The 22,931-nt window shown below is 43.2% G+C and overlaps 1 protein-coding gene across 1 annotated transcript; it reads left to right on the top strand.

Annotated features, from left to right (window-relative positions):
* Positions 1–203: 203 nt before the first annotated feature.
* Positions 204–19,529, top strand: hpdl (4-hydroxyphenylpyruvate dioxygenase-like). The gene is made up of 5 exons (XM_078412859.1): positions 204–938; positions 3,763–3,929; positions 14,789–14,940; positions 16,418–16,560; positions 17,841–19,529. The coding sequence occupies exons 1-5, from the start codon at positions 325–327 to the stop codon at positions 18,016–18,018; spliced, it is 1,254 nt and encodes a 417-aa protein (XP_078268985.1). The 5' UTR covers positions 204–324; the 3' UTR covers positions 18,019–19,529.
* The last annotated feature ends 3,402 nt before the right edge of the window (positions 19,530–22,931 follow it).

Raw genomic sequence — 22,931 nt, 5'->3', positions numbered from 1 at the left:
TGTAATCTGTGGCCCCGCCCACTCGAGTGGTTCTAAGCCACTCCCACGCATGCCGTGTAACCCCGCCCACCAGGTGCGCAATCCGCCGTGTGTAACCTGTGGCCCCGCCAATCGCGTGCTTGTTGCGTGGGCACGCTGTTGTGTGGGCACGCCCCCCGCTCCAAGCCCCGCCTCCTCGAGCACGCGCTGCCCTGGCCATTCGTGGGACGTTGAGTCCCTTCATCCCCCGCCGGACCTACGCAGTATCCCCCACATTTTCTGTTCTAGATCTGCAACTCTTCTCTATCATTGTCCTGACTCGCCCCTCCGAGAGAGGCTGTGAAGATGGCGGCCAGTGTACAGGTCCTGAGTCACCTCGCCTTTCACGTCCACAGCGGCCAGCGCTTGGCCCGCCACCTGGTGCGGCGCTTCGGCTTCCAGCTGTGCGGCAGCCGGCACAGCCGCAGCGCCAGGCAGTTGGTGCTGAGGAAAGGCTCGGCCGTGTTCATCGTGAACGAGAGCGCGGAGCCGGGGCCGGGGCCGCAGGGCTTGCTGTACGATGCGGCTCCGCCACACGTGGTGGACAGCGCCTGCAATGTGTCCTTCGAGGTGAAAGACGTAGAGCGGGCGACCCTCGACCTGGGCCGCTTAGGTTGCCGCGTCCTTGTGCCGCCCAGCCCAGTGGAGGACGAGTTGGGCTCGGTCACTTACTCTGTGGTGCAATCGGTGGTGGGTAATGTCCGCCACACTCTCATCGACCGAAGCAACTACTTGGGCGACTTCTTGCCCGGCTTCGGACCGCCGCCTGCCGCTCCGGACTGGCCTGAGGAGCAGGACGCCGGTCCGGTGGTTGTCACCCATCTCGACCACATCACCTACGCTTGTCCGCAACGCCACAGCGGCCAGATCATGGACTGGTACCGGAGCTGCTTCGGCTTCCAGCGTTTCCTCATGAACCGGTGAGTGTTGTTGAAGGAGCGTTAACGGAAGAAACAAGGGCTTTCGTCTTGAAATTATAAATTGCTTCTAAATACATCCATAGAGTCATAGAATGATACTGTGTGGAAACAGGCCCTTCGGCCCAACTCGCCCACACCGCCAACAATGTCCCAGCTACACGAGTCCCACGCCTGCGCTTGGTCCGTATCCCTCCAAACCTGTCCTATCCACGTACCTGTCTAACTGTTTCAAAAATCATCAATAAACTTCAATACATTCAAAACTCCGCTGCCCGTCTACTCACACCTCGATCCGTGACCATATCACCCCCGTCCTTTATAAACTCCACTGGCTCCCCATCCCCCAGAGAATCCAGTACAAAATCCTCCTCATAACCTACAAAGCCCTCCATAACCTGGCCCCATCCTACCTGACCGACCTCCTCCACAGGCACACTCCCACCTGCACCCTCCGCTCTGCCGCTGCCAATCTCCTATCCCCCCACATCCGGACTAAACTCAGATCCTGGGGGGACAGGGCTTTCTCCATCGCTGCTCCCACCCTATGGAACTCACTACCCCAAACCGTTAGAGACTCCCCCACACTCACCACATTCAAAACATCGCTGAAGTCTCACCTGTTCAGTACTGCCTTCAACCACTGAAGGTCACCTCACCTACTGTCTCCTTTCTCTGTTCATTTATTTATTTACTTATTTATCTATTTATTAATTTCCCTATGTTCTCAAAATCTCTGTAAAGCGTCTTTGAGTATATGAAAAGCGCTATATAAATAAAATGTATTATTATTATTATTATTATTAAACGATGGGATAGTTCTAACCTCAACTACCTCCTCTGGCAGCTTGTTCCATACACCCACCACCCTTTGCTTTGTGTGAAAAAGTTACCCCTCGGATTCCTATTAAATCTTTTCCCCTGCACCTTGAACCTATGTCCTCTGGTCCTCGATTCCCCTACTCAATAGACAATAGGTGCAGGAGTAGGCCATTCAGCTCTTCGAGCCAGCACCGCCATTCAATGCGATCATGGCTGATCACTCTCAATCAGTACCCCGTTCTGCCTTCTCCCCATACCCCCTCACTCCGCTATCCTTAAGAGCTCTATCCAGCTCTCTTTTGAAAGCATCCAACGAACTGGCCTACACTGCCTTCTGAGGCAGAGAATTCCACACCTTCACCACTCTCTGACTGAAAAAGTTCTTCGTCTCATCTCCGTTCTAAATGGCCTACCCCTTATTCTTAAACTGTGGCCCCTTGTTCTGGACTCCCCCAACATTGGAAACATGTTTCCTGCCTCTAATGTGTCCAATCCCCTAATTATCTTATATGTTTCAATAAGATCCCCCTCATCCTTCTAAATTCCAGTGTATACAAGCCTAATTGCTCCAGCCTTTCAACATACGACAGTCCCGCCATTCCGGGAATTAACCTAGTGAACCTACGCTGCACGCCCTCAATAGCAAGAATATCCTTCCTCAAATTTGGAGACCAAAACTGCACACAGTACTCCAGGTGCGGTCTCACCAGGGCCCGGTACAACTGTAGAAGGACCTCTTTGCTCCTATACTCCGGGCAAGAAATTCTGTGTATCTACCCAATCTATTCCTCTCGTGATTTTTGTATACCTCTATAAGATCTCCCCTCATCCTCCTGTGCTCCATGGAATAGAGACTCAACCTCACCCTAAAACTCACACTCTCTAGTCCTGGCAACACCCTTGTAAATCTTTTCTGATCCCTCTCAAGCTTGACAATATCTTTCCTGCCCAGAACTGAACACAATATTCTAAATGCAGTCTGACCAACGTCTTAGACAACTACAACATGACCTCCAAACTTCTATACTCAATACTCTGACTGAAGCCAAAGTGCCAAAAGAGAGAGCTAGATAGAGCTCTTGAGGATAGTGGAGTCAGGGGGTATGGGGAGAAGGCAGGAACGGGGTACTGATTGAGAATGATCAGCCATGATCACATTGAATGGCCTACTCCTGCACCTATTGTCTATAAAAACCTTTTTGACTACCTTAACTACCTGCGACTTGACCTTTAAGGAACCATGCACCTGTACTCCTAGATCCCTCTGCTCTACAACACTACCCAGAGGCCTACCATTTACTGTTTGGGTCCTGCCCTTGTTCGACGTCCCAAAATGCAACTTCTCACACTTTTCTGTATTAAATTCCATCAACCATTCCTCTGCCTACCTGGCCAATCAATCCAGATCCTGCTGCAATCTTTCACAACGATCTTCACTATCTGCAAAACCACTTACCTGTAAAGAGGTAAAGGGAACCTGATCTGTGCAAACATGCCTTTCGATAACTGCAGATCCACCTGTTTGCGTGTCAGGACTACCACCTTTGCCTTGCAGCAGGTGAGTATACATAAGTTTAAATTTGAGTTATAATTTTCAACAATTGTACAAGATTTGTCAGTTATATCGGACAGTCCTTGTTCCATATGTACACAGGCGCTACCCCCCCAATCCTTTCTCCGCTACATCACTATTTTAACTGCTCCCCATTCCCATACTTTTTTGCAAGATGCTTTTTTTCCCATGTTTCTCAATTTCCAAAGTAAGTTTGAAGTAGTTCTAATACCCAAACAAAATCACATTTTAAACAAAGCAACCCACATAATATAGGGTTCAGTGATTCATCAATGGTGATATATCCAATTAGCAGTATGGAAGCATGCGTTATAGCTGAATAACTGTAATTTACAAAAACCAAAAGGAAGATACCACAGCAGCTGAAAACCTGAAATTGAAAAAAACCACAAATTATCTTATGTTATTATGTCAATTGTTTTATTTTTACAGAAACGAAGATGTAGATAATGGTTATGTCATTCAAGGCAATGACATTGGACTGCGTTTGACAGCAATGGAATACTGGAAATGCAGTGAAGTTGGCATGTCAATGTCTACAACTGGAGAGAAGAAAACAGACTGCAAATTTGTGATTGCTGAATCCTTGCCCTATCAAGGTACAGAATAAATTGTAATCTTCATCACATCACATACCTTTCATATTTATGTTTATTCTTTTCTAAGTCTCTGAATATTAAAACTACATTTTAAGTAAGCACAATTTCAGACATTCCTTTATATAATCTCTGCCCATACAGTTATAGTTTTTTGGCATGTATTTTAGCAATAGAATTACTGCAACATAAGTCATTTGACTCGCTCGACTCCAAAGATATTGAGCCAAATTTGTCTGTTGGTTTTTTTTTCCCATTTAAGTATTAAACTTATTTCGTACAAACCAAAATAGTTTATTTCCACCACCTTTCCAGATTTCAACGACTTTATTGAAGTTCCAATTTAATCTTTGCTTCATGGGTTTTTAACGGTGTTCTTTTAGTTGGAGCCCTGTAACTGCAAAGTATTTCCAAATCAGTGTGATGTGTCACATGGAGAGGATCTTGAAGCATGTGGTATTCCCATTGCCTGCTATCTTTATTTGTTTTAGTGGAAGAGGACACTGGTTTGAGAGAAATAGTCTTGACAGACAGCTGCATTGTACTCGTGATACATACTGCAGTCACTGAGTGGCCACAGGTAGAAGGAATGAATACTGGGGGTGCATTGCCAAACACATGGTCTGGTTTGTCCTGGATGTATTCAACATCTCGAGTGTTTTTCGGACTGTACTCACCCAGGCCAATGGTGAATATTCCAACATAATCCCGAATTGTGCCTTACTGTGTCCTGAATGGTGGACAGACTACTGGGTGTTGAGAGGAGTTAGTTGTTATAAGATGTGCATTATCTCATACCCTTGGTCATGGCTGACCATGGGTGATGCATCCTAGTTGGCTGCTTGCTCCACACCTCGGCTAGAGCTGCATCGCTTGCGGCTGAAGAGACCAATGCGGGAGTGACAGTCTCTGTCGCAAAGGTCACATTTGTGTGTGGATTCTGGTCTGTTGAAGTTGCTGTGCTCCTTTCTGCGTGCCTGCTTTTCTGCCGCTGCGTTCATCAGCTTCTCTTCCCCGTTTTGAGATGTAGGTTCAGGGTACCTCGCCACCTCGTGCGGTCAGCTGCAAGGCTCTGCCAGAACTCCACATCGATGTCGTGCACCTTCAAATCTCTCTTGCAGACTTCCTTGTAACATAGCTGGGGGCGGCCGATGGTTCTCCTCCCAGATGTTAGCTCTCCATAGAGGATGTATTTTAGAATACGGCCATCCTCCATGCGGTGGACATGGCCCAGCCACGCTGCCTGCGCTGCCTGAGTAGAGTGTACATACTCGGAAGGCCAGCACGAGACAGAATCTCGGCGTTGGACACTATGTCTTGCCAGGATATACCCAGGATATGGCGGATGCTTCTAAGGTGGAAGGTGTTGAGTCTTCTCTCCAGTCTGGCATATGTAGTCCATGTCTCACTGCCGTACAGCAACGTGCTGTTGACACAGGCGTTGTAGACTGCTATCTTTGTCTTTACTGTCAGCTTTGGATTGGTCGAGTTGTGAGGCAAGCGAGAGTTGCAGCTGCCTTCCCGATCCTCTTGTCAATCTCTGTGTCCAAGGAGAGGTTGTCGGTGATGGTGGAGCCGAAGTACGTGAACTGATGGACGGCACCCAGTTCGTAGTCATCGATGGTGATGACAGGCGGTGCCTCTGTATCCTGTCCCAGGCTGGTGGTCAGCCCAAAGTCCTTGCAAGCCCGATAGAAGTGGTCCATCAATAACTGTAGTTCCTGTTGGGTGTGGGACACAACTGCTGCGTCATCGGCGAAAACATGTCTCTGATGAGAGCTTCACGTACTTTTGTCTTGGCTCGGAGGCAGGTGAGGTTGAAGTGCTTGCCGTCTGATCTAGTACGCAGGAAGATCCCCTCTGTTGCGGTGCCGAAGGCATGTTTCAGGCGAGAGCGAGGACGCAGCCTTGTTTGACGCCACTGCGGATGTCGAAGGGCTCCGAGAAACTGCCATTGAATTGCACTGTCACCTTTGTGTTGATGTGGAAGGATTCTATCATGCTCTGTATTTTTGGTGGGCAACTGATCATTGGGAGAGCCTTGAATAGGCCATCTCTGATGACGAAGTCAAATGCCTTGGTGAGGTCAATGAAAGCAATATACAGGGGCATCCGTTGTTCTCTGCATTTCTCCTGGAGCTGGCGAAGGGAGAAGACCATGTCTACTGTTGACCTTCCAGCTCGGAAACCGCACTGTGACTCTGGGTAGATACGTTCTGCCAGCTTCTGCAGGCGGATCAAGATGACCCAAGCAAAGACCTTGCCGACGATGTTGAGGAGGGAGATGCCTCTGTAGTTGTTGCAGTCGCTTCTCTCACCCTTGTTCTTGTAGAGGGTAATGACCCAACATAATCCTGAATTGTGCCTTGTGTATGGTGGACAGACTACTAGGTGTTGAGAGGAGTTAGTTGTTTCAAGATGTGCATTATCTCATAAGGTCATAATTAGTAGGAGTAGAATTAGGCCATTTGGCCCATCGTCTACTTCGTCATTTAATTATGGTTGATCCATCTCTCCCTCCTAACCCCGTTTTCCTGCCTTCTCCCCATAACCTCTGACACCTGTACTAATCAAGAATCTATATCTCTGCCTTAAAGAGATCCATTGACGGCTTCCACTGCCTTTTGTGGCAAAGAATTCCACAGATTCACCACCCTCAGACTAAATAAATTTCTCTTTATCTTCTTAAAAGAATGTCCTTTCATTCTGAGGCTATGACCTCTATTCCTAGACTCTCCATTGGTGGAAACATCCTCTCCACATCCACTCTATCCAAGCCTTTCACTATTCTGAATGTTTCCATTTTGGTAAGCCTAAGGTTTGGCTGATATCTCTAACAGCTTTATTCTTGTTTCTCAGTCTCATAATGGCTTCTTTGACTTTCATTGGCACAACTTTGGTCCTCATGTTGATAAACAGCAATAAAAGTTTCCAAAGGTGATGGAAAGACTGGAGGAAAGACAAGATGCTGAAAGCTCTCTTATACCTGCATTAAGGGGGCAATTAAACACACCTGAGCAATTACAAACACCTGTGAAGCCATGTGTCCCAAACATTATGGTGTCCAGAAATGGGGGGACTGTATAAACACAGCTGTAATTTCTACATGGTGAAGCCAAAATGTATAAAAATGGCCTGACAATGTGCACTTTAACTACATGTGATTTTTTTTCTATTACAAATCTCAAATTGTGGAGTACAGAGGCAAATTAAAAAGTGATGGGTCTTTGTCCCAAACATTAGGATGGCCAGGTTACAGTTTGCCAAGAATTACTTAAAAGAGCAACCACAAATTGGAAAAAGGTCTTGTGGACAGATGAAACGAAGATTAACTTGTATCAGAGTGATGGCAAGAGCAAAGTATGGAGGAGAGAAGGAACTGCCCAATATCCAAAGCATACCACATCATCTGTGAAACACGGTGGTTGGGATGTTTTGGCCTGGGCATGTATGGCTGCTGAAGGTACTGGCTCATTTATCTTCATTGATGATACAACTGCTGATGGTAATAAGATAATGAATTCTGGTGGGTATGGACATATCCTATCTGCTCAGAGCCCACCTCACGTCGTTCAAAGTCAAACAAATGCCTCAAAACTCATTGGCCGGCGGTTCATTCTACAGCAAGACGGCACGGTGAGGGCTACACGGTGGCGCTGCGGTAGAGTTGCCGCCTTACAGCGAATGCAGCGCCGGAGACTCGGGTTCGATCCTGACTACGGGCGCCGTCTGTACGGAGTTTGCACGTTCTCCCCGTGACCTGCGTGGATTTTCTCCGAGATCTTCAGTTTCCTCCCACACTCCAAAGACGTACAGATATGTAGTATGTACATTGGCTGGGCAAATGTAAAAAAAAATGTCCCTAATGTGTGTAGGATAGTGTTAATGTGCGGGGATCGCTGGGCGGCGCGGACTCGGTGGGCCGAAGGGCCTGTTTCCGCGCTGTATCTCTAAATCTAAAATTTAAAAAAATCTAAGACAATGATCCCAAACATACTGCTAAAGCAACAAATTAGTTTTTCAAAGCCAAAAAAATGGTAAATTCCTAAGTGGCCAATTCACTCACCCGATCTGAACCCAATTGAGCATGCCTTTTATATGCTGAAGAGGAAACTGACGGGAACTAGCCCGCAAAACAAGCATAAGCTAAAGATGGCTGCAGTACAGGCCTGGCAGAGCATCACCGGAGAAGACACCCAGCAACTGGTGATGTCCATGAATCGCAGACTTCAAGCAAGGATGTGCAACGAAATGCTAAACAGGATTACTTTCATTTACATGACATTGCTGTGTCCCAAACATTATGGTGCCCTGAAATGGGGGGACTTTGTATAAACACTGCTGTAATTTCTACATGGTGAAACCAATATGTATAAAAATGTATTAAAATCTGACAATGTGCACTTTAACCACATGTGATTTTTTTCTATCCCAAATCCCAAATTGTGGAGTATAGAGGCAAATAAATAAATGATGGGTCTTTGTCCCAAACATTATGGAGGGCACTGAAGTTGAGCTTCTGTTTAAGGGTGACCTGACACCCACCCTAACCTCACGTCCACAAAGGATGTGAACTGTGGGAGACTTGGTAATGTCCTTGAGTATCTGGTAAGTGGTTTGAGACTCTTGGAGATGTAGACAATAGACAATAGACAATAGACAATAGGTGCAGGAGTAGGCCATTCAGCCCCTCGAGCCAGCACCGCCATTCAATGCGATCATGGCTGATCACTATCAATCAGTACCCCGTTCCTGCCTTCTCCCCATACCGCCTCACTCCGCTATCCTTAAGAGCTCTATCCAGCTCTCTCTTGAAAGCATCCAACGAACTGGCCTCCACTGCCTTCTGAGGCAGAGAATTCCACACCTTCACCACCCTCTGACTGACCAGTCAAATGTAAAAAGACCAGTCAAATGTATTAGGCTCAAGGGTAGGCTATATGACATTTGAAAGAGTTCTGCAATTTATTCAGATCATGGCTGATATAATTGTGCCGCATGTTCCATTATCTTGGCTGTTCTCTTTAATTCTTAGAGACCCAAAATCCTTCAACATATTCAATAATTTAACCTTGCAGCTCTTTTGAATAGAAAAGTAAAGGTTCTCTGTGATACACAGGTGGGTTTAAACTAAACAGTGGGGGGTGGAGTCAACAACGTGGAAGTTTATGCGTGCAGTCAACGAGTAAGAGTGGGAAAGGTCACGTTTAAACTAATGTAGGGTGATGGGAACCAATGCAAGGAGACAGGGACATATAAGGAGGATGGAAGCAAAAGGTAGAAGGGAGATAAGAAAAACAAACCTGAAAGCTTTGTGCTTTAATGCGAGGAGCATTCGTAATAAGGTGGATGAATTGAATGTGCGGTTAGTAGTTAAGGAATTATGGCTCCAGGGTGACCAAGGCTGGGAGCTAAACATGCAGGGGTACTCAATATTCAGGAAGGATAGACAGAACGGAAGAGGAGGTGGCGCGGCATTACTGGTTAAAGAGGAGATTCATGCAATTGCAAGGAGAGACATTAGCTTGGATACTGTAGAACTGCAAAATAGCCAAGGGCAGAAAACGCTTGTTGGAGTATACAGACCACCAAACAGCAGTAGGGAGGTTGGGGATAGCATCAAGCAGGAAATTAGGGATATGTGCAGCAGCCATCAGTGACGTTAATCTACATATAGATTGGGCCAACCAAATTGGTAGCTGCACTGTGGAGGAGGATTTCCTGGAATGTATGCGGGATGGTTTTTTAAACCAATGTGTAGAAGAACTGATTAGAGGACAGTCCATCCTACACTGAGTATTGTGTAATGAGGAAGAATTAGTTAGCAATCTTGTTGGCAAGTGTCCATAATATGGTGGAATTCTGCATTAGGATGGAAAGTGAAATATTCCCTGAGCATCTACCCTAGCAATCTCCCAGATATTTATTATTTTCAACAATATCACCTCTTTTTCTTCACATCAGGGTAGAATCTACTTGGGGCCTTCAAGGCAATCCCTACAGAGAACCAACGAGTTTGCTATAAACTGTTTACAATGCAAGTACATTTCCTCGTGAAATAAGGAAATTCTATTTATAGAACTGCAGGTATGGTCTCACTGATGTCACAGTTGTAGACATGTTTTATCTAATACAGTATTATAACCCATCCAATTTGTAACAAAGGCCAAGATCCTATTTTTGTTCTCATTTATTTGTTGTGCTGCTGTGTTTACTTTGTATGAGAAGTGTAAGAAAATAACCAGATGCTGGTACAAATCAAAGGTATTTTTTCACAAAATGCCGGAGTAACTCAGCAGGTCAGGCAGCATCTCAGGAGAGAAGGAATGGGCGACGTTTCGGGTCGAGACCCTTCTTCAGATATATGAGATGTAACCAAAAAGGTTTAAGAGGACTGGATCATAAACATGATCTACATGGACTTCACCAAGACCTTTGATAAGGTTACGCATTTTTAGCCAGCTCTGAACGGTTAAATTGCATGGGATCCACAGAGAGCTAGTTAACTGGATCCAGAATTGACAATGGTTGGAAGCAAAGGGTGATAATGGAAGGTTGTTTTTGGATTGGAGGCCTGTGACCAATGATGTGTCTCAGGAACCAGTGATGTGCCTTTGCTGTTTGTCAATATCTCAATGATTTGGATGAGAATATACAATGTATGATTAATAAGTTTGCAGGTGACGCCAATGTAAGTAGTATTGTAGAGAGTGAAGACAGCGATCAAGAATTACAACGGGATCTTGATCAGATGGGCAAGTGGGCTTTACAGTGAATGATAGGGCTCTGGAGAATGTTGTAGAGCAGAGGGATCTGGGAATATATGTACAATGTTCTGTGAAAGTGGCGTTGCAGGTAATTAGGGTGGTGAAGAAAGCTTTGATTATATATGCTGGCTTTCAACAATAAGGGAATTGACTTTAGAAGTTGGGACAATGTTATAATCATACGAGATATTGGTGAAGCCACACTTAAATTTTATCTTCAGTTTTGAACACCCTGGTCTAGAAAAATTGCCATTAAGCTGGAAAGAGTGCAAGAGATTGATTCACAAAGATATTGCCAGAACTCGGGTGTGATTCTATACAGACAGGGTGGGCAGGCTCGGACTTTATTCCTTGGATGCAGGAGGCTGAAAGTAAACTTATGGCGATGTAAAAAATCATTAGGGAAATGGAGAGAGTGAATGAAGATTCTTTTTCACGAGATAAGGGAATCAAAAACTCGAGGGCATGGGTTTATGGTGAGGGAAAATATTTAACCGAAAGCTGACGGGCTGATTTTTTGCACAGAAGGTAGTGGGCGCACAGAAATGTCAAATTAAATAATTGAGGCATGCACAATAACAACATTTAAAGGTCATTTGGACAGGTACATGGATAGGAAAGGTTTAGAGAGATCTGGGACAGGTGGGCAAATGGCACAATCTTAGACGGGGCATCTTGGTGAAATTGGGTCAAAGCGTCTGTTTCCATGCTGTATGACTTCATGATTATATTCAGGAATCCATGCTAATTCTTTCCAGCTTTTTAAACATACAGTCATCTGACTTCTGGGAGATTGTTTTGCTGATGCACGTCTAATTGCATTGAGTGCATTATCCTAAATAGAATGGATAAATATTTAATTAGGTTGCTGACTACCACATAAGCATCTTGCTCTTGCAAATTTGTTCCAAATCTTTTTGCAGGAAATGCTAGTCCCTACTCCTTACAAAAGGACAATTTCTGATCTGTGCTGAGCAACAACTTGGAGGATATGCTAAATAGCTTAGGTATTTATCTTTTGTTTTTCCCCTGGTTGGATAATGTACGACCGGAAAACTCTCGTAAAACTAAACCTTAGCGTAACCGTAGACTTATTAGACACTGTACTCACCGATCCAGCATGGCCGACAGAGATCAAGAGAGCGCGCCGCGGCAACAACAATGGGAGCTCGGCTCCGAGGAAAAGTCGGAGAAAACATCGCGGAAAGCGGGGGGGAGGGAGGGGGATTCGGAATAGGCTGAGAGCCCAAGCCTTCCGTCCACCTCTGCCCAGCATCCTTCTGGCGAACGTCCAGTCCGTGGACAACAAGCTGGATGACCTCAGGGCGAGGATCTGATTCCAGCGGGACAAAAGAGACTGCAACATCTTTTGTCAGACCGAGACATGGCTGACCACGCTGGTGCCGGATCAGGTGATCTGCCCAACCGAATCCTTCACTGTTTTCCGTGCGGACAGAACGGAAGAATCCGGGAAATCCAAGGGTGGAGGAGTTTGCTTCATGACCAACAATAACTGGTGCAACCCTAGCAATATTAAGACGCTTTCTCGTTCCTGCTGGCCGGACCTGGAGCATCTGACTATCTCATGCCGTCCATTTTACCTTCCCCGGGAGTTCAGCTCGGTGATCATCACAGCCGTCTATATTCCACCGCATGCGGACACCGACGTGGGACTGTCGGCCCTGCACAATGTGTTGTGTCGACACCAAAACAAGAACCCTGATGCGGCTGTGGTGGTGGCTGGAGATTTTAATAGGGTAAATCTCAAAAAGGTCATGCCTAACTTCTGCCAACACATCACGTGTGTCACCAGTGGGGAAAGAACTTTGGACCACTGCTACACGCCATTCAGGAAAGGCTATAAGGCTGTTCCTCTCCCTCCTTTTGGAAAATCTGACCACGCTGCCATTTTCCTGCTGCCGGAGTATAAACAACCGATAGTACGGGAAACGGTGGTGACGAGGGACGTAAAGCGGTGGTCTGACCATTCAGAGGCCATGCTGCAAGATGCACTGAGCTATGTCGACTGGAATATGTTCCAAGCAAGTTCCAGAGACGTCAATGAGTTTGCGGTAGCGGTTATGGACTTCATTGCAACAATAGCCGATAACATCGTCCCCATGGTAAGGGTTAGTATCTTTCCGAATCAAAAACCCTGGGTGGACAGGTCTATTCGCGTGGCCTTGAATGCTCGCACCGCTGCTTACAACTCCGGCCTGGCATCCAGCAATATGGACGACTACAAGGTAGAGTCCTACTGACTGCGAAGGGTGGTGAAGGACGCAAAAAGGAGGTACAGGGACAGGATGGAGTCGCAGATGGAGCAGCAGGACACCAGGCGCCTTTGTTAGGGGCTACGGACTATAACTAACTACCGGTGCAGCCCCGCCTCAACCAGAAGTGCCGGCACCTCCCTAGCTGATGACTTGAACTCCTTCTACGCACAATTTGAGACGGGCAACATTACTCCTAGCTCGCCATCTAAAAACATCACCGCCAGCGTGCTGGCTAGCGAGGCTGGAGGGGGATCCACCGCTGGGGATGTGCACACATTCTCAGTGTCCGGGCACGACGTGAGGTGGGCTCTGAGCGTGTGAACATGAGGAAAGCTGTAGACCCAGATGGCATATCTGGGCGAGTACTAAAGTCTTGTGCTACTCAGCTTGCTCCAGTACTCACCACAATATTCAACCTCTCCTTGGCCAAGTCCGTGGTCCCTGCATGCTTCAAAGATCCATCATCGTACTAGTGCCAAAGAATGCCTCTCCAGCTTATTTGAATGACTATCAATTAATGACTTGGATGAAGGGATTAAAAGTACCATTAGCAAATTTGCAGATGATACAAAGCTGGGTGGTAGTGTGAACTGTGAGGAAGATGCTGAGGTTGCAGGGTGACTTGGACAGATTGTGTGAGTGGGCGGATGCATGGCAGATGCAGTTTAATGTGGATAAGTGTGAGGTTATCCACTTTGGTGGTAAGAATAGGAAGGCAGAGTATTATCTGAATGGTGTCAAGTTAGGAAAAGGCCTACCGGGAGAAGGTGTCTGATCTGGCACTCTGGTGTCGGGACAACAGCCTCCTCTTGAATGTCACAAAAACTAAGGAGCTGATTGTAGACTTTAGAAGGGCTCAACATCCGAGGACGTACACGCCACTGGAGGTAAATGGGATTACTGTGGATAGGGTGAACAGCTTTAAATACCTGGGAGTCCACATCACAGAGGATCTGACATGGACAACACACATTGCCGCACTGGTGAGTAAGGCAAGGCAGTGCCTTTACCACCTCAGACATTTGAGGAAATTCAGAGTCTCTCTGAGGATCCTTCAGTGCTGGGGCTGAAGACAACGTTGACTTTTTCAGCTGCTTTGTAGTAGAGCTTGCTCTGGCAACTAGAGTTGCTCTACTCTGGGGCTGTAGAAAGCATCTTGTCCGGAAACATCACAATCTGGTTTGGGAGTAGCTCTGCCCAGGACAGGAAGGCTCTGCGGAGAATAGTGCGTTCGGCTGAACGCACTATGGAAACTACACTCGCCCCCCTGCAGGTCCTATACATCAGGAGGTGCAGATGCAGAGCCAGCAACATTATGGGGGACCCCTACCACCCCAGCAACGGACTGTTCCAGCTGCTACGGTCAGGCAAACGCCTCCGCTGTCACGCTGTGAAAACAGAGGATGAGACGGAGTTTCTTCCCACAGGCCCACTCTCATATCACCAGGGACTAATTTAATTTACTGTATTAATTTATTGTATTCCAAATATGTGTGGGTTTGTCATTCCTAATATTTAGCCACACTTCCAAAGCACGAGCCCCCCCCCCCCCCCCCCCCCGTACATAGTTCCTTGTATTTGCCTGGATTACCTTTGTTCTTCTCTTCCTTTTGTATCGTGGTATTAAAATAATTAAAAAAATTAAATATACTGCTAAACTAAACCAAAAATGTAATTAAGATATGGTAAACTAAACCAAAAATGTAATTAAGATCACAGCCAATCATTTTTATGGCCTGGCACTGACTGACCTGTGTTAAAGAAATATAAATAAATTAATCTTTGGATATTTTTACAAATACTTTGTGTATTTGCTTAGGTAAAAACCAGGTTGACACCTTTCTGGAGCAGCACCATGGAGCTGGGATACAGCATGTGGGATTGTACACTACTGACATAGTTTCAACCTGCAAATCTCTTGCAGATGCTGGGGTTCAATCTTTTGCACCACCTCCTACATATTACACAGAGGTACAGTACTGGCTTAATCATTCAGCTAAACTTCAAAAGAAATCAAATGATAATATGTTAAAAAGAAATATAACAAGGTCATAGGCTTCCTTGAATATTGAAGGTTGTTTGTGTTTTTCTTTGTATTGCTGTATTAGGAGTCAAGAATCACTAGGTTTTTGCTGACTGTCTCGCATTATTTTTTAATGGATGATTCCGTTTTTCTTTTTAGTGGTTTGTGAATATTTATTTGAGTGATCTGTATGCTGTCAAATGACTTTACTGTCATTAAAAAAAAATAGGCTTGAGACAACCCAAAAAATGACATGAGATCAACACATGAGTATGATATGAATTTATTAGTAAGTTGAGGCTTCCACAACACTGAAGTTTACTGGTGCAGCTCTATGTGTGATTCTTGAATGCTTTTTGCTGCGTGGAGTTGCATTGGAGCAAGAAGCTGCTGTGTTCCCCAGCACTTAGTACAAAGCTGGGCTGCTGGATGACAACGTTGACTTTTTCAGCTGCTTTGTAGTAGAGCTTGCTCTGGCAAACAGTGTGACTGAACTACATCACACAGAGCTTAGTCACTTTATACCCAAACTACCCTTTCATTGCTTGCATCAGTATATTCAACATTTTCATACTTTGAGTGTGGATAGGAACTGCTCAGCAAATAGGGTGGCTCTGCAAGTTCCATGCCAGTTTTAAAGATGTATAACATTCCAGAATTAACAAAAGTTAAATTATTTTAATACTTTGTTACTTTTTTAAACTGAAGCTTATTTCTCTTTATTCCTTTGCTTTATTACTTTGCTGTATTCCTTGGTTTGTGTACCTTGGGTAAGGAATTTATCGTCTGGAGGAAGACCCAGCTATTACTTTTCATCTTCGTGCACATCATGGATACTCTGTAGAGTACATTGTGCTGAAACTTTGAATACTTTGGCTGGTCAAAAGCCCCCGAAAAGTATGTGGGAAATGGCACAATTCCATTGTTGTTGTTTGCACATTTCAGGCTTGCATTTATTTTTACTCAACTTCTGGATAATCAATCATTTTTGATCAAGAGAACTTGTGAATTGTGTTAGCTGTAATTTAGTATGCACTGTGACTGCTAGTCTAAACCTCATCGTGACAATAATGTATTGGCCATAATCTTCTGTGTCTCTTAAAAATAATAACATTAAAAATGGAATGAATGGCCTATGGTAACATTGGATTTCTTTGTTCTTTTGTAAATAGTTTCCTCAGAACTCCGGAGCAGCAATTGACCAGTATTTGTTTTAAATAGTGAGCTTTAAAATTACAATATAACATAATAGCTATGTTCTCAGTAATTTCTTCCTGTAACGCAGTAAATAAATGCTTATTCTCCATCCTAGTATTCAAATACATTTGCTTAAAAAAACATTGCAAATTGTCTTTTATAATTTTATTTGATATATCCTTATTTAGATTTTGAGTTCCTTTGCATACATTCATGTTCCTTTTGCAGATTGAGAAACACCAGGAGATCGTGAAAGCAGGAGAAGATCCAGACTTGCTATCAAAATATGGCATTCTTCTGGATTCAGAGGTTGATGGTGAACACTGTAAAGGAGAAGCCAAATGCCCCAGGACAGCTAATCATAACAAGAGGTTGTTTTTTTGTGTGTGAACCAATATTACTTGAAAACAAATTACTTTCCCATCTCATTGGAGTGATGGGAACTAAAACGTACAACCAATAGCTGTATGGATCTGTGAACTTCTGTACCTTTTGCCACACCATTGATATTGCAGGCTGAGCTATATATTGTCTAGGCATCGCAGCAGCTATTACATCAGTGAGGCCAAGGCTATGGATGTTTATGTTGTAACATTTTTTAAAGCAATGGAGAGCAAGTGGTGTAAGGTCCAGAGTTGCTGCATTCAGTCAAAGCAATGTAAATGGCTAATCATTTCAAGCTTGGATCGGTAATCTAATCATCAGAAAATCTAATGTGCCTATGCTATTCCTCAGGTCGGGCATACCAAATCATTAGCTCTGAAAGGAACACTGGTAAGAGGGCCAACCACTGATGCAAGGGCTGAGAGATTCCAAAGATGCAGAGCTCCATAGAATACCAGGTGGTATAGAGGAGGCTGCTGCTGAATCATGAGAAGCTAAACAGGCAGTGGAGCTCAGTGTTTTTCCCGATAAGAAAACTCTGAAGAGCCATAAGTTATGCAAGTTGTTCACTGCAGGATATGCCACAATGTAACTTTATCAAGGAAAGATGTTTAATTTGTAAAAACATGACATTGAAGAACTCGGGCTAAATAGTTTCCAACATCCTAAAAATCCTGTTGTGCTGTGTCAATTGTTTTTCCCTTCAAGAATTTCTCTGGCTTTATTCCAGATGCATATTTCCTGCATTAAATTTATTGTGCATTACATAGTCATAAATAGCTTTTTAAAGTCACTTCCATTGTTTTTGGGTATGAAAACGTCAAACATTTTCTTTCTATTTAAAATGCCCTCAGAACAGCACAAATATTTTAATAACTTTTTAAAAGTCATTCATTTTGTAAAATTGTTGTACTAATTGAACAGTGTGCTTTCACATTTTCTATGGTTTGTTAATTTTCCTCTCCTAGGGATTGGAATGAATAATTAAGTTTAAAGTTTTATATCAAACATTGTATGTTGCTAGTTGGTTTTGAAGGGGTAAGGGTCCAGAATGAAAACTACTCAGTGACCACCACCTGTGGTTCTTCGAGAACTGGTTGAATTGACAGTCACAGAAGTCTTCCTCTCTGTCTCCTCTTCAAGTTGTTCCTGTGTATCTTTTGTATTAAGTCATGGAGCAAAGTGAATCGGTGTCTGATATGATATGCATAAGTTAACTTTGAGATAAATTTGTGAACCTTTCTAATCAAAATCTCCTTTGTTGTAGATACTTAATGCAAATGTTTACAAAGCCAATATTTTCTGAAGATACTTTTTTTCTTGAACTCATTGAACGGAAAGGTGCCTCTGGATTTGGCGAAGGGAACATCCGTGCCCTGTGGAAATCTGTTCAGACTTTTATGGATCAGCAAGAAAGTAAAACCATAAAAGGAATAGAATGCTAGGAATGAGTGTTTGCCAAGGTGAAAGAGATGCTAAGTGATGGATGGTCTATTAGACCTCATAATCCTCTGTATTGAGTATTTAGTGGCTACTTTCCACAGAAATGTATGACATGAATGTACTGTAACATATCTATCAAGCTCTGCAATCTCTCAACCTTTCAAATTTTCAACGGCCTTGCACTATATTTGGGTAGATTTATGATTGATATTGTGAACATGGAAAAATACAGGAGTTCAATTTCTGCTTTCTCCACTGCTTCAGACTGACATGGCTTGTACAAATTGGGTCTTTAAATGTCAATGATTCCAAATGTAGATTATTTGGTTTTGGTTAATTTGGTTTTAACTTGAATCCTATTGGATCTGCAGTCCTGCTGTTCATTTAGTTTTATTATTTCTTCTAGGTACCAGAAATCTCGGTACAGGCAAATCTCACATTATAGTCATTCAGGTAATGGAAATTCACCCTTGCAAAACTCGCACATCACTAGAAAAAAGTCTCAGAATATGTGGAAACAAATAAACACAATTGTTTTCAACCTGCACCAGATAACATGGGTTTACATTTCATAAAATTGGGAGACTGGGTGTTTTCTCAGAACACAATTCTGTTATCTTCTTACTCACCAACCTACCTCCTATGACCCTGATAATGCAAAAGTGGCCTGAACTTGAATCGGTATGTTGTCTGCTCAGTATATTTTCTTCTCTTCTATCTGGTTAAAATTGGATAGTATGTCCATTTACATTTCCAATTTGATCTTGTTACAGAATCTCAACAGTGATTCCTTTATCACAATTTCAGATGTTTATCACCTAATCTTCAGTTGCACATCATCACACTCCAGTACTAATTAGTGTGCAATAAGCATTTCAAAATTCTTGAAGATATCCTTGCATGGTTTTGGTATGAAATTTTATCCATTGTTGAAATTACCTTTCAGCCACAGGATATATTTTTTTGTTTTCAGCAGTGTTAAGACTGGAATTAAAGTAGAGATATATATCAAAGACACAAAGCTGGAGTGACTCAGGACAGGCGGAATGGGTGTCGTCTCAGGTTGAGACCCCTCAGAGATATATATCAATGGACATTGAACAAGTGTAAACACTTGCTCACACTTAATGAATGTAATTTGATTTTGGCCTATATTTTTCCCTGATGAGAACACATTTCTAACAGTGTGTGTGAAAGCACTTGCTTGCAAAACATTGAATTTAAGAATTCAGTTCCTTTTATGTGCTTGAATATGGCATTGAAAATAAGTGAAATATGCTAATATGGTAATCTTGAGATCAATGACAATGCAAGAACGTGTCATGGTATTCTACATTTTCTGTTGATAGTCCCAACATTCATTGTTCTCCATTTTGAAAATTCCACAATTTGTGCCTTGCTCAATTTTTACCTTGTATTTATTTTTCAATGGCTGATTACATTTTGAACCTTTTTCCAACCTTGAATTCAAAATGGTATGTCTTTTTTACTTGGATTTATTTAGTAGGCAATACTCAGGTGATCCATTTTATCAAATAAAACAATGTTATGGCAAATTTGAATTAGAATTGAGCTGTTTGTCCAAACCGTCACAGACTCCTCCACACTCACCACATTCAAAACATCACTGAAGTCTCATCTGTTCAGTACTGCCTTCAACCACTGAAGGTCACCTCACCTTCTGTCTCCTTTCTCTGTTCGTTTACTTATTTATCTATTTATTCACTTCCCTATGTTCTCTAAATCCCTGTAAAGCGTCTGAGTATATGAAAAGCGCTATATAAATGTAATGCATTATTATTATTTTTATATCCAGATGAGAGACCAATAATTTCTTAAAAGACTTATTATACAGTCTTGGAGCACTTTTGTTTATTGTATAGAGATTTGTAATCAGGCTTAAAATTCTATCTTAATTTTGGGGGGGGGGGGGCTGATCAATTAAGATTAAGGATTGAATTTTAAACTTTTTTTTCTTTCCTAGCTACAGTAACGCACAATAATTCTAGATTGTAGTTAAATTTAGTTTTACCCCTTGTGGTTTGTAGTCCAGAAGACTGCAGTGGGTTGTACAAAATTGTTTGGATACTTGACTTGTCTGAACAATTAATATCAGGGTTAATAGGGGTATCTATCTCAGTTGCCTCTATAGTTGTATTATTTTGTTTTTGAACGATTGTGCCTTTTGGGAAAAAAATTCAAACTATCAGATAAAATCCAATTAAATATGGATATGACAGCAATGACTCAAAGCCAAGTCAAGACTTGACAAATTGTACCTAAATGGAAACTAAAGATAAGCAAGATTAGTTAGGAAGGGAATAAAATAAGTTTTTTAGAAAGGCTGAAATTATTTTCATACAGGGGTAGAAACCACAATGAATAAAATTGAACCTCCTTTTGGTGACATGTATATCCAGATCCATATTTAGCAAAGCAATCTAGCTCAGAAATGTGTTCATTTTTAAATCAGAACTGACAGGGCCCCCAAGTGCAGATTCCAGCCTGGACTATTCCTCCAGTTAAGAGGTAACAGACATTGAAAATTAGGAAACCAATGCCAAGGACAGGAAAATAGCAAACCATCATCCAAAAAGGAACAGCGACCTTCAAAGCCAACAGATGCGTAGAATTAGAAGAAAAGAGAAGTAAACAGAAACAGAAAAAAACAAAGCCCAATCTGACATCGGGAATGACCTGCCCTGAATGCCAAAGAACCTTCAAAGCTAGGATTGGACTCATAAGCCACCTGAGAGTTCATAAAAACAACAGAACGTAGACCATCATCCTCGACCTTGACAGCCACGACGAACACAAGAAAAAAAATGTAATCATGTAACTTCTTAGATGTTTACATTCAGATGCAGCATACTTGTCATGGTAAATGTGGGACACAAGGCCATTAGTTTTGGAGCGCCATTTCCCTTGTGCAACCTGGATTATCAACTTTCCTACCCATGTACAATAGTGCAGAATTCATTTCTACCTTGCCAACATGGTCCACATCCCATAAGTGAACAAAGAAATATACCATAAACTCAGATTAGCTCCAACATATTTATACATGTGGATGACATTTCTATAGTACAAGATATAGAAGCAGATATGAAAGTGGAGTTTAAGAGTTTTTTAGGTGGGTATATACAGATCATGCACAGGCAGAAGGAATTGTTTAGCTGAAGCATATCAATTAAATAGGGATTTTAGGAGATTTACCTAGGAGTCTCAAATAAATTTATCTTTATGAACAGCTGAGACGGTGTTGGCTATCCAGTCACAGATCAGCTTTTCTATATGCAAAGAACTAAGAATCAACCTCTTAAAGATATGTCAATGGGATTTTGTTTTAAAAACAACTAATAGGTGAAAATCGTGATTGGCTGTTTTTCTTCCTTTGGGAAAACTACTTTCAAGAGTCAATAGTTTTCTAAAAATTGAAGCAGGGGACAGGCTAGAGAAATAATCAATTCTGTGCTACAGGCAGGATGGCTCCTATTATTCAAAACAGTTTACAAATGAGAACTGCAAATTGAGCATTCTACATTGCTTTGAAAATGGTAAGAAAATGAAGTTGCATTTAAAGCTCCAGGACATCACTCAGAGGCAATTGCACCTCTCAATAATGCAGGCCATTCAGATCACACTGGCTCCTGGGTGTCTCATTTCTTTCCTGCAATTTATTCTTTCACAGTTTCAAGAGTTGTGAGGCAGCCACGCTAACAACATCACTACTGTGCCATCCAGTAATTGAAGTCAAATAATGTAAAGGTGTCAAGTAATTTCAGCACAGTAGATCTGCAAAACAGGCTCTCTAATGCATAGTGTGTGGGAAGGAACTACAGATGCTGGTTTAAACTAAAGATAGACACAAAAAGCTAGAGTAAATCAGCGGGACAGGCAGCATCTCGGGAGAGAAGGAATGGGTGACGTTTCGGGTCAAGACCCTTCAGACAGTCTGCAAATCCTGAATTAAGATAAATCTACTAAACTTCTTCAAATCACTAGAATGAAATTACATTGAGAAAAGTTAGATGGCCACTTGATAGTTGGTAAAATTTTAGAGGAATTTGTCTTTCAAAATTCTGGAAATTGATGGCTTCCCTCTGAACAAAAATTCCACCTGAACCATTAACTGTTTCAATGAACATGACTTGCGTTTCCCAGGCCCCCACTCCCTCATCTTTACCATGGATGTCCAGTCACTCTGCACTTCCATCCCCCACCACGAAGATCATAAAGCCCTCTGTTCTACCTCGACCACAGAACCAGCCAATTTCCGTCTACGAATACTCTCCTTCGCCGAGCAGAGCTGGTTCTTACCCTCACAACTTCTCCTTTGACTCCTCCCATTTCCTCCAAATTCAAGGCGTAGCTATGGGCACTCACACGGGCCCCAGCTATCCCTGTCTCTTTGCAGAGTAACATAGAAAATAGGTGTAGGACGCCATTCGGCCCTTCGAGCCAGCACCACCATTCATTGTGATCATGGCTGATCGTTCACAATCAATAACCCGTGCCTGCCTTCTCCCCATATCCCTTTGATTCCACTAGCCCCTAGAGCTCTATCTAACTCAACAATACGTCGAACAATCACTGTTCCAGGCGTTCACTGGCCCTATCCCCAAACTCTGCCTCCGCTACATTGACTGCATCGGTGCTGCCTCCTGCACCCATGCAGAACTCACTGACTTCATCAACTTCATGACCAATTTCCATCCTGCACTCAAATTCACTTGGACCATCTCCCTACCGTTTTGGGATCTGTCTCCATCGCCCTCTACATCACAACTGACCAACATCTGCTACAAACCTACTGACTCCCAAAGCTATCTAGACACTTTTTCACTTCCTGTAAAGACTCTAACTTCTACTCCCAATTCCTCTTATACCGCATCTGTACCCTGGATGAGGTTTT

Source organism: Rhinoraja longicauda, chromosome 16 (genome assembly GCF_053455715.1).
Source record: "Rhinoraja longicauda isolate Sanriku21f chromosome 16, sRhiLon1.1, whole genome shotgun sequence".
In the NCBI taxonomy this organism is placed as follows: Eukaryota; Metazoa; Chordata; class Chondrichthyes; order Rajiformes; family Arhynchobatidae; genus Rhinoraja; species Rhinoraja longicauda.
Note: the sequence above shows the minus strand (reverse complement) of the source record. Positions and strands in the feature narration are given on the sequence as shown.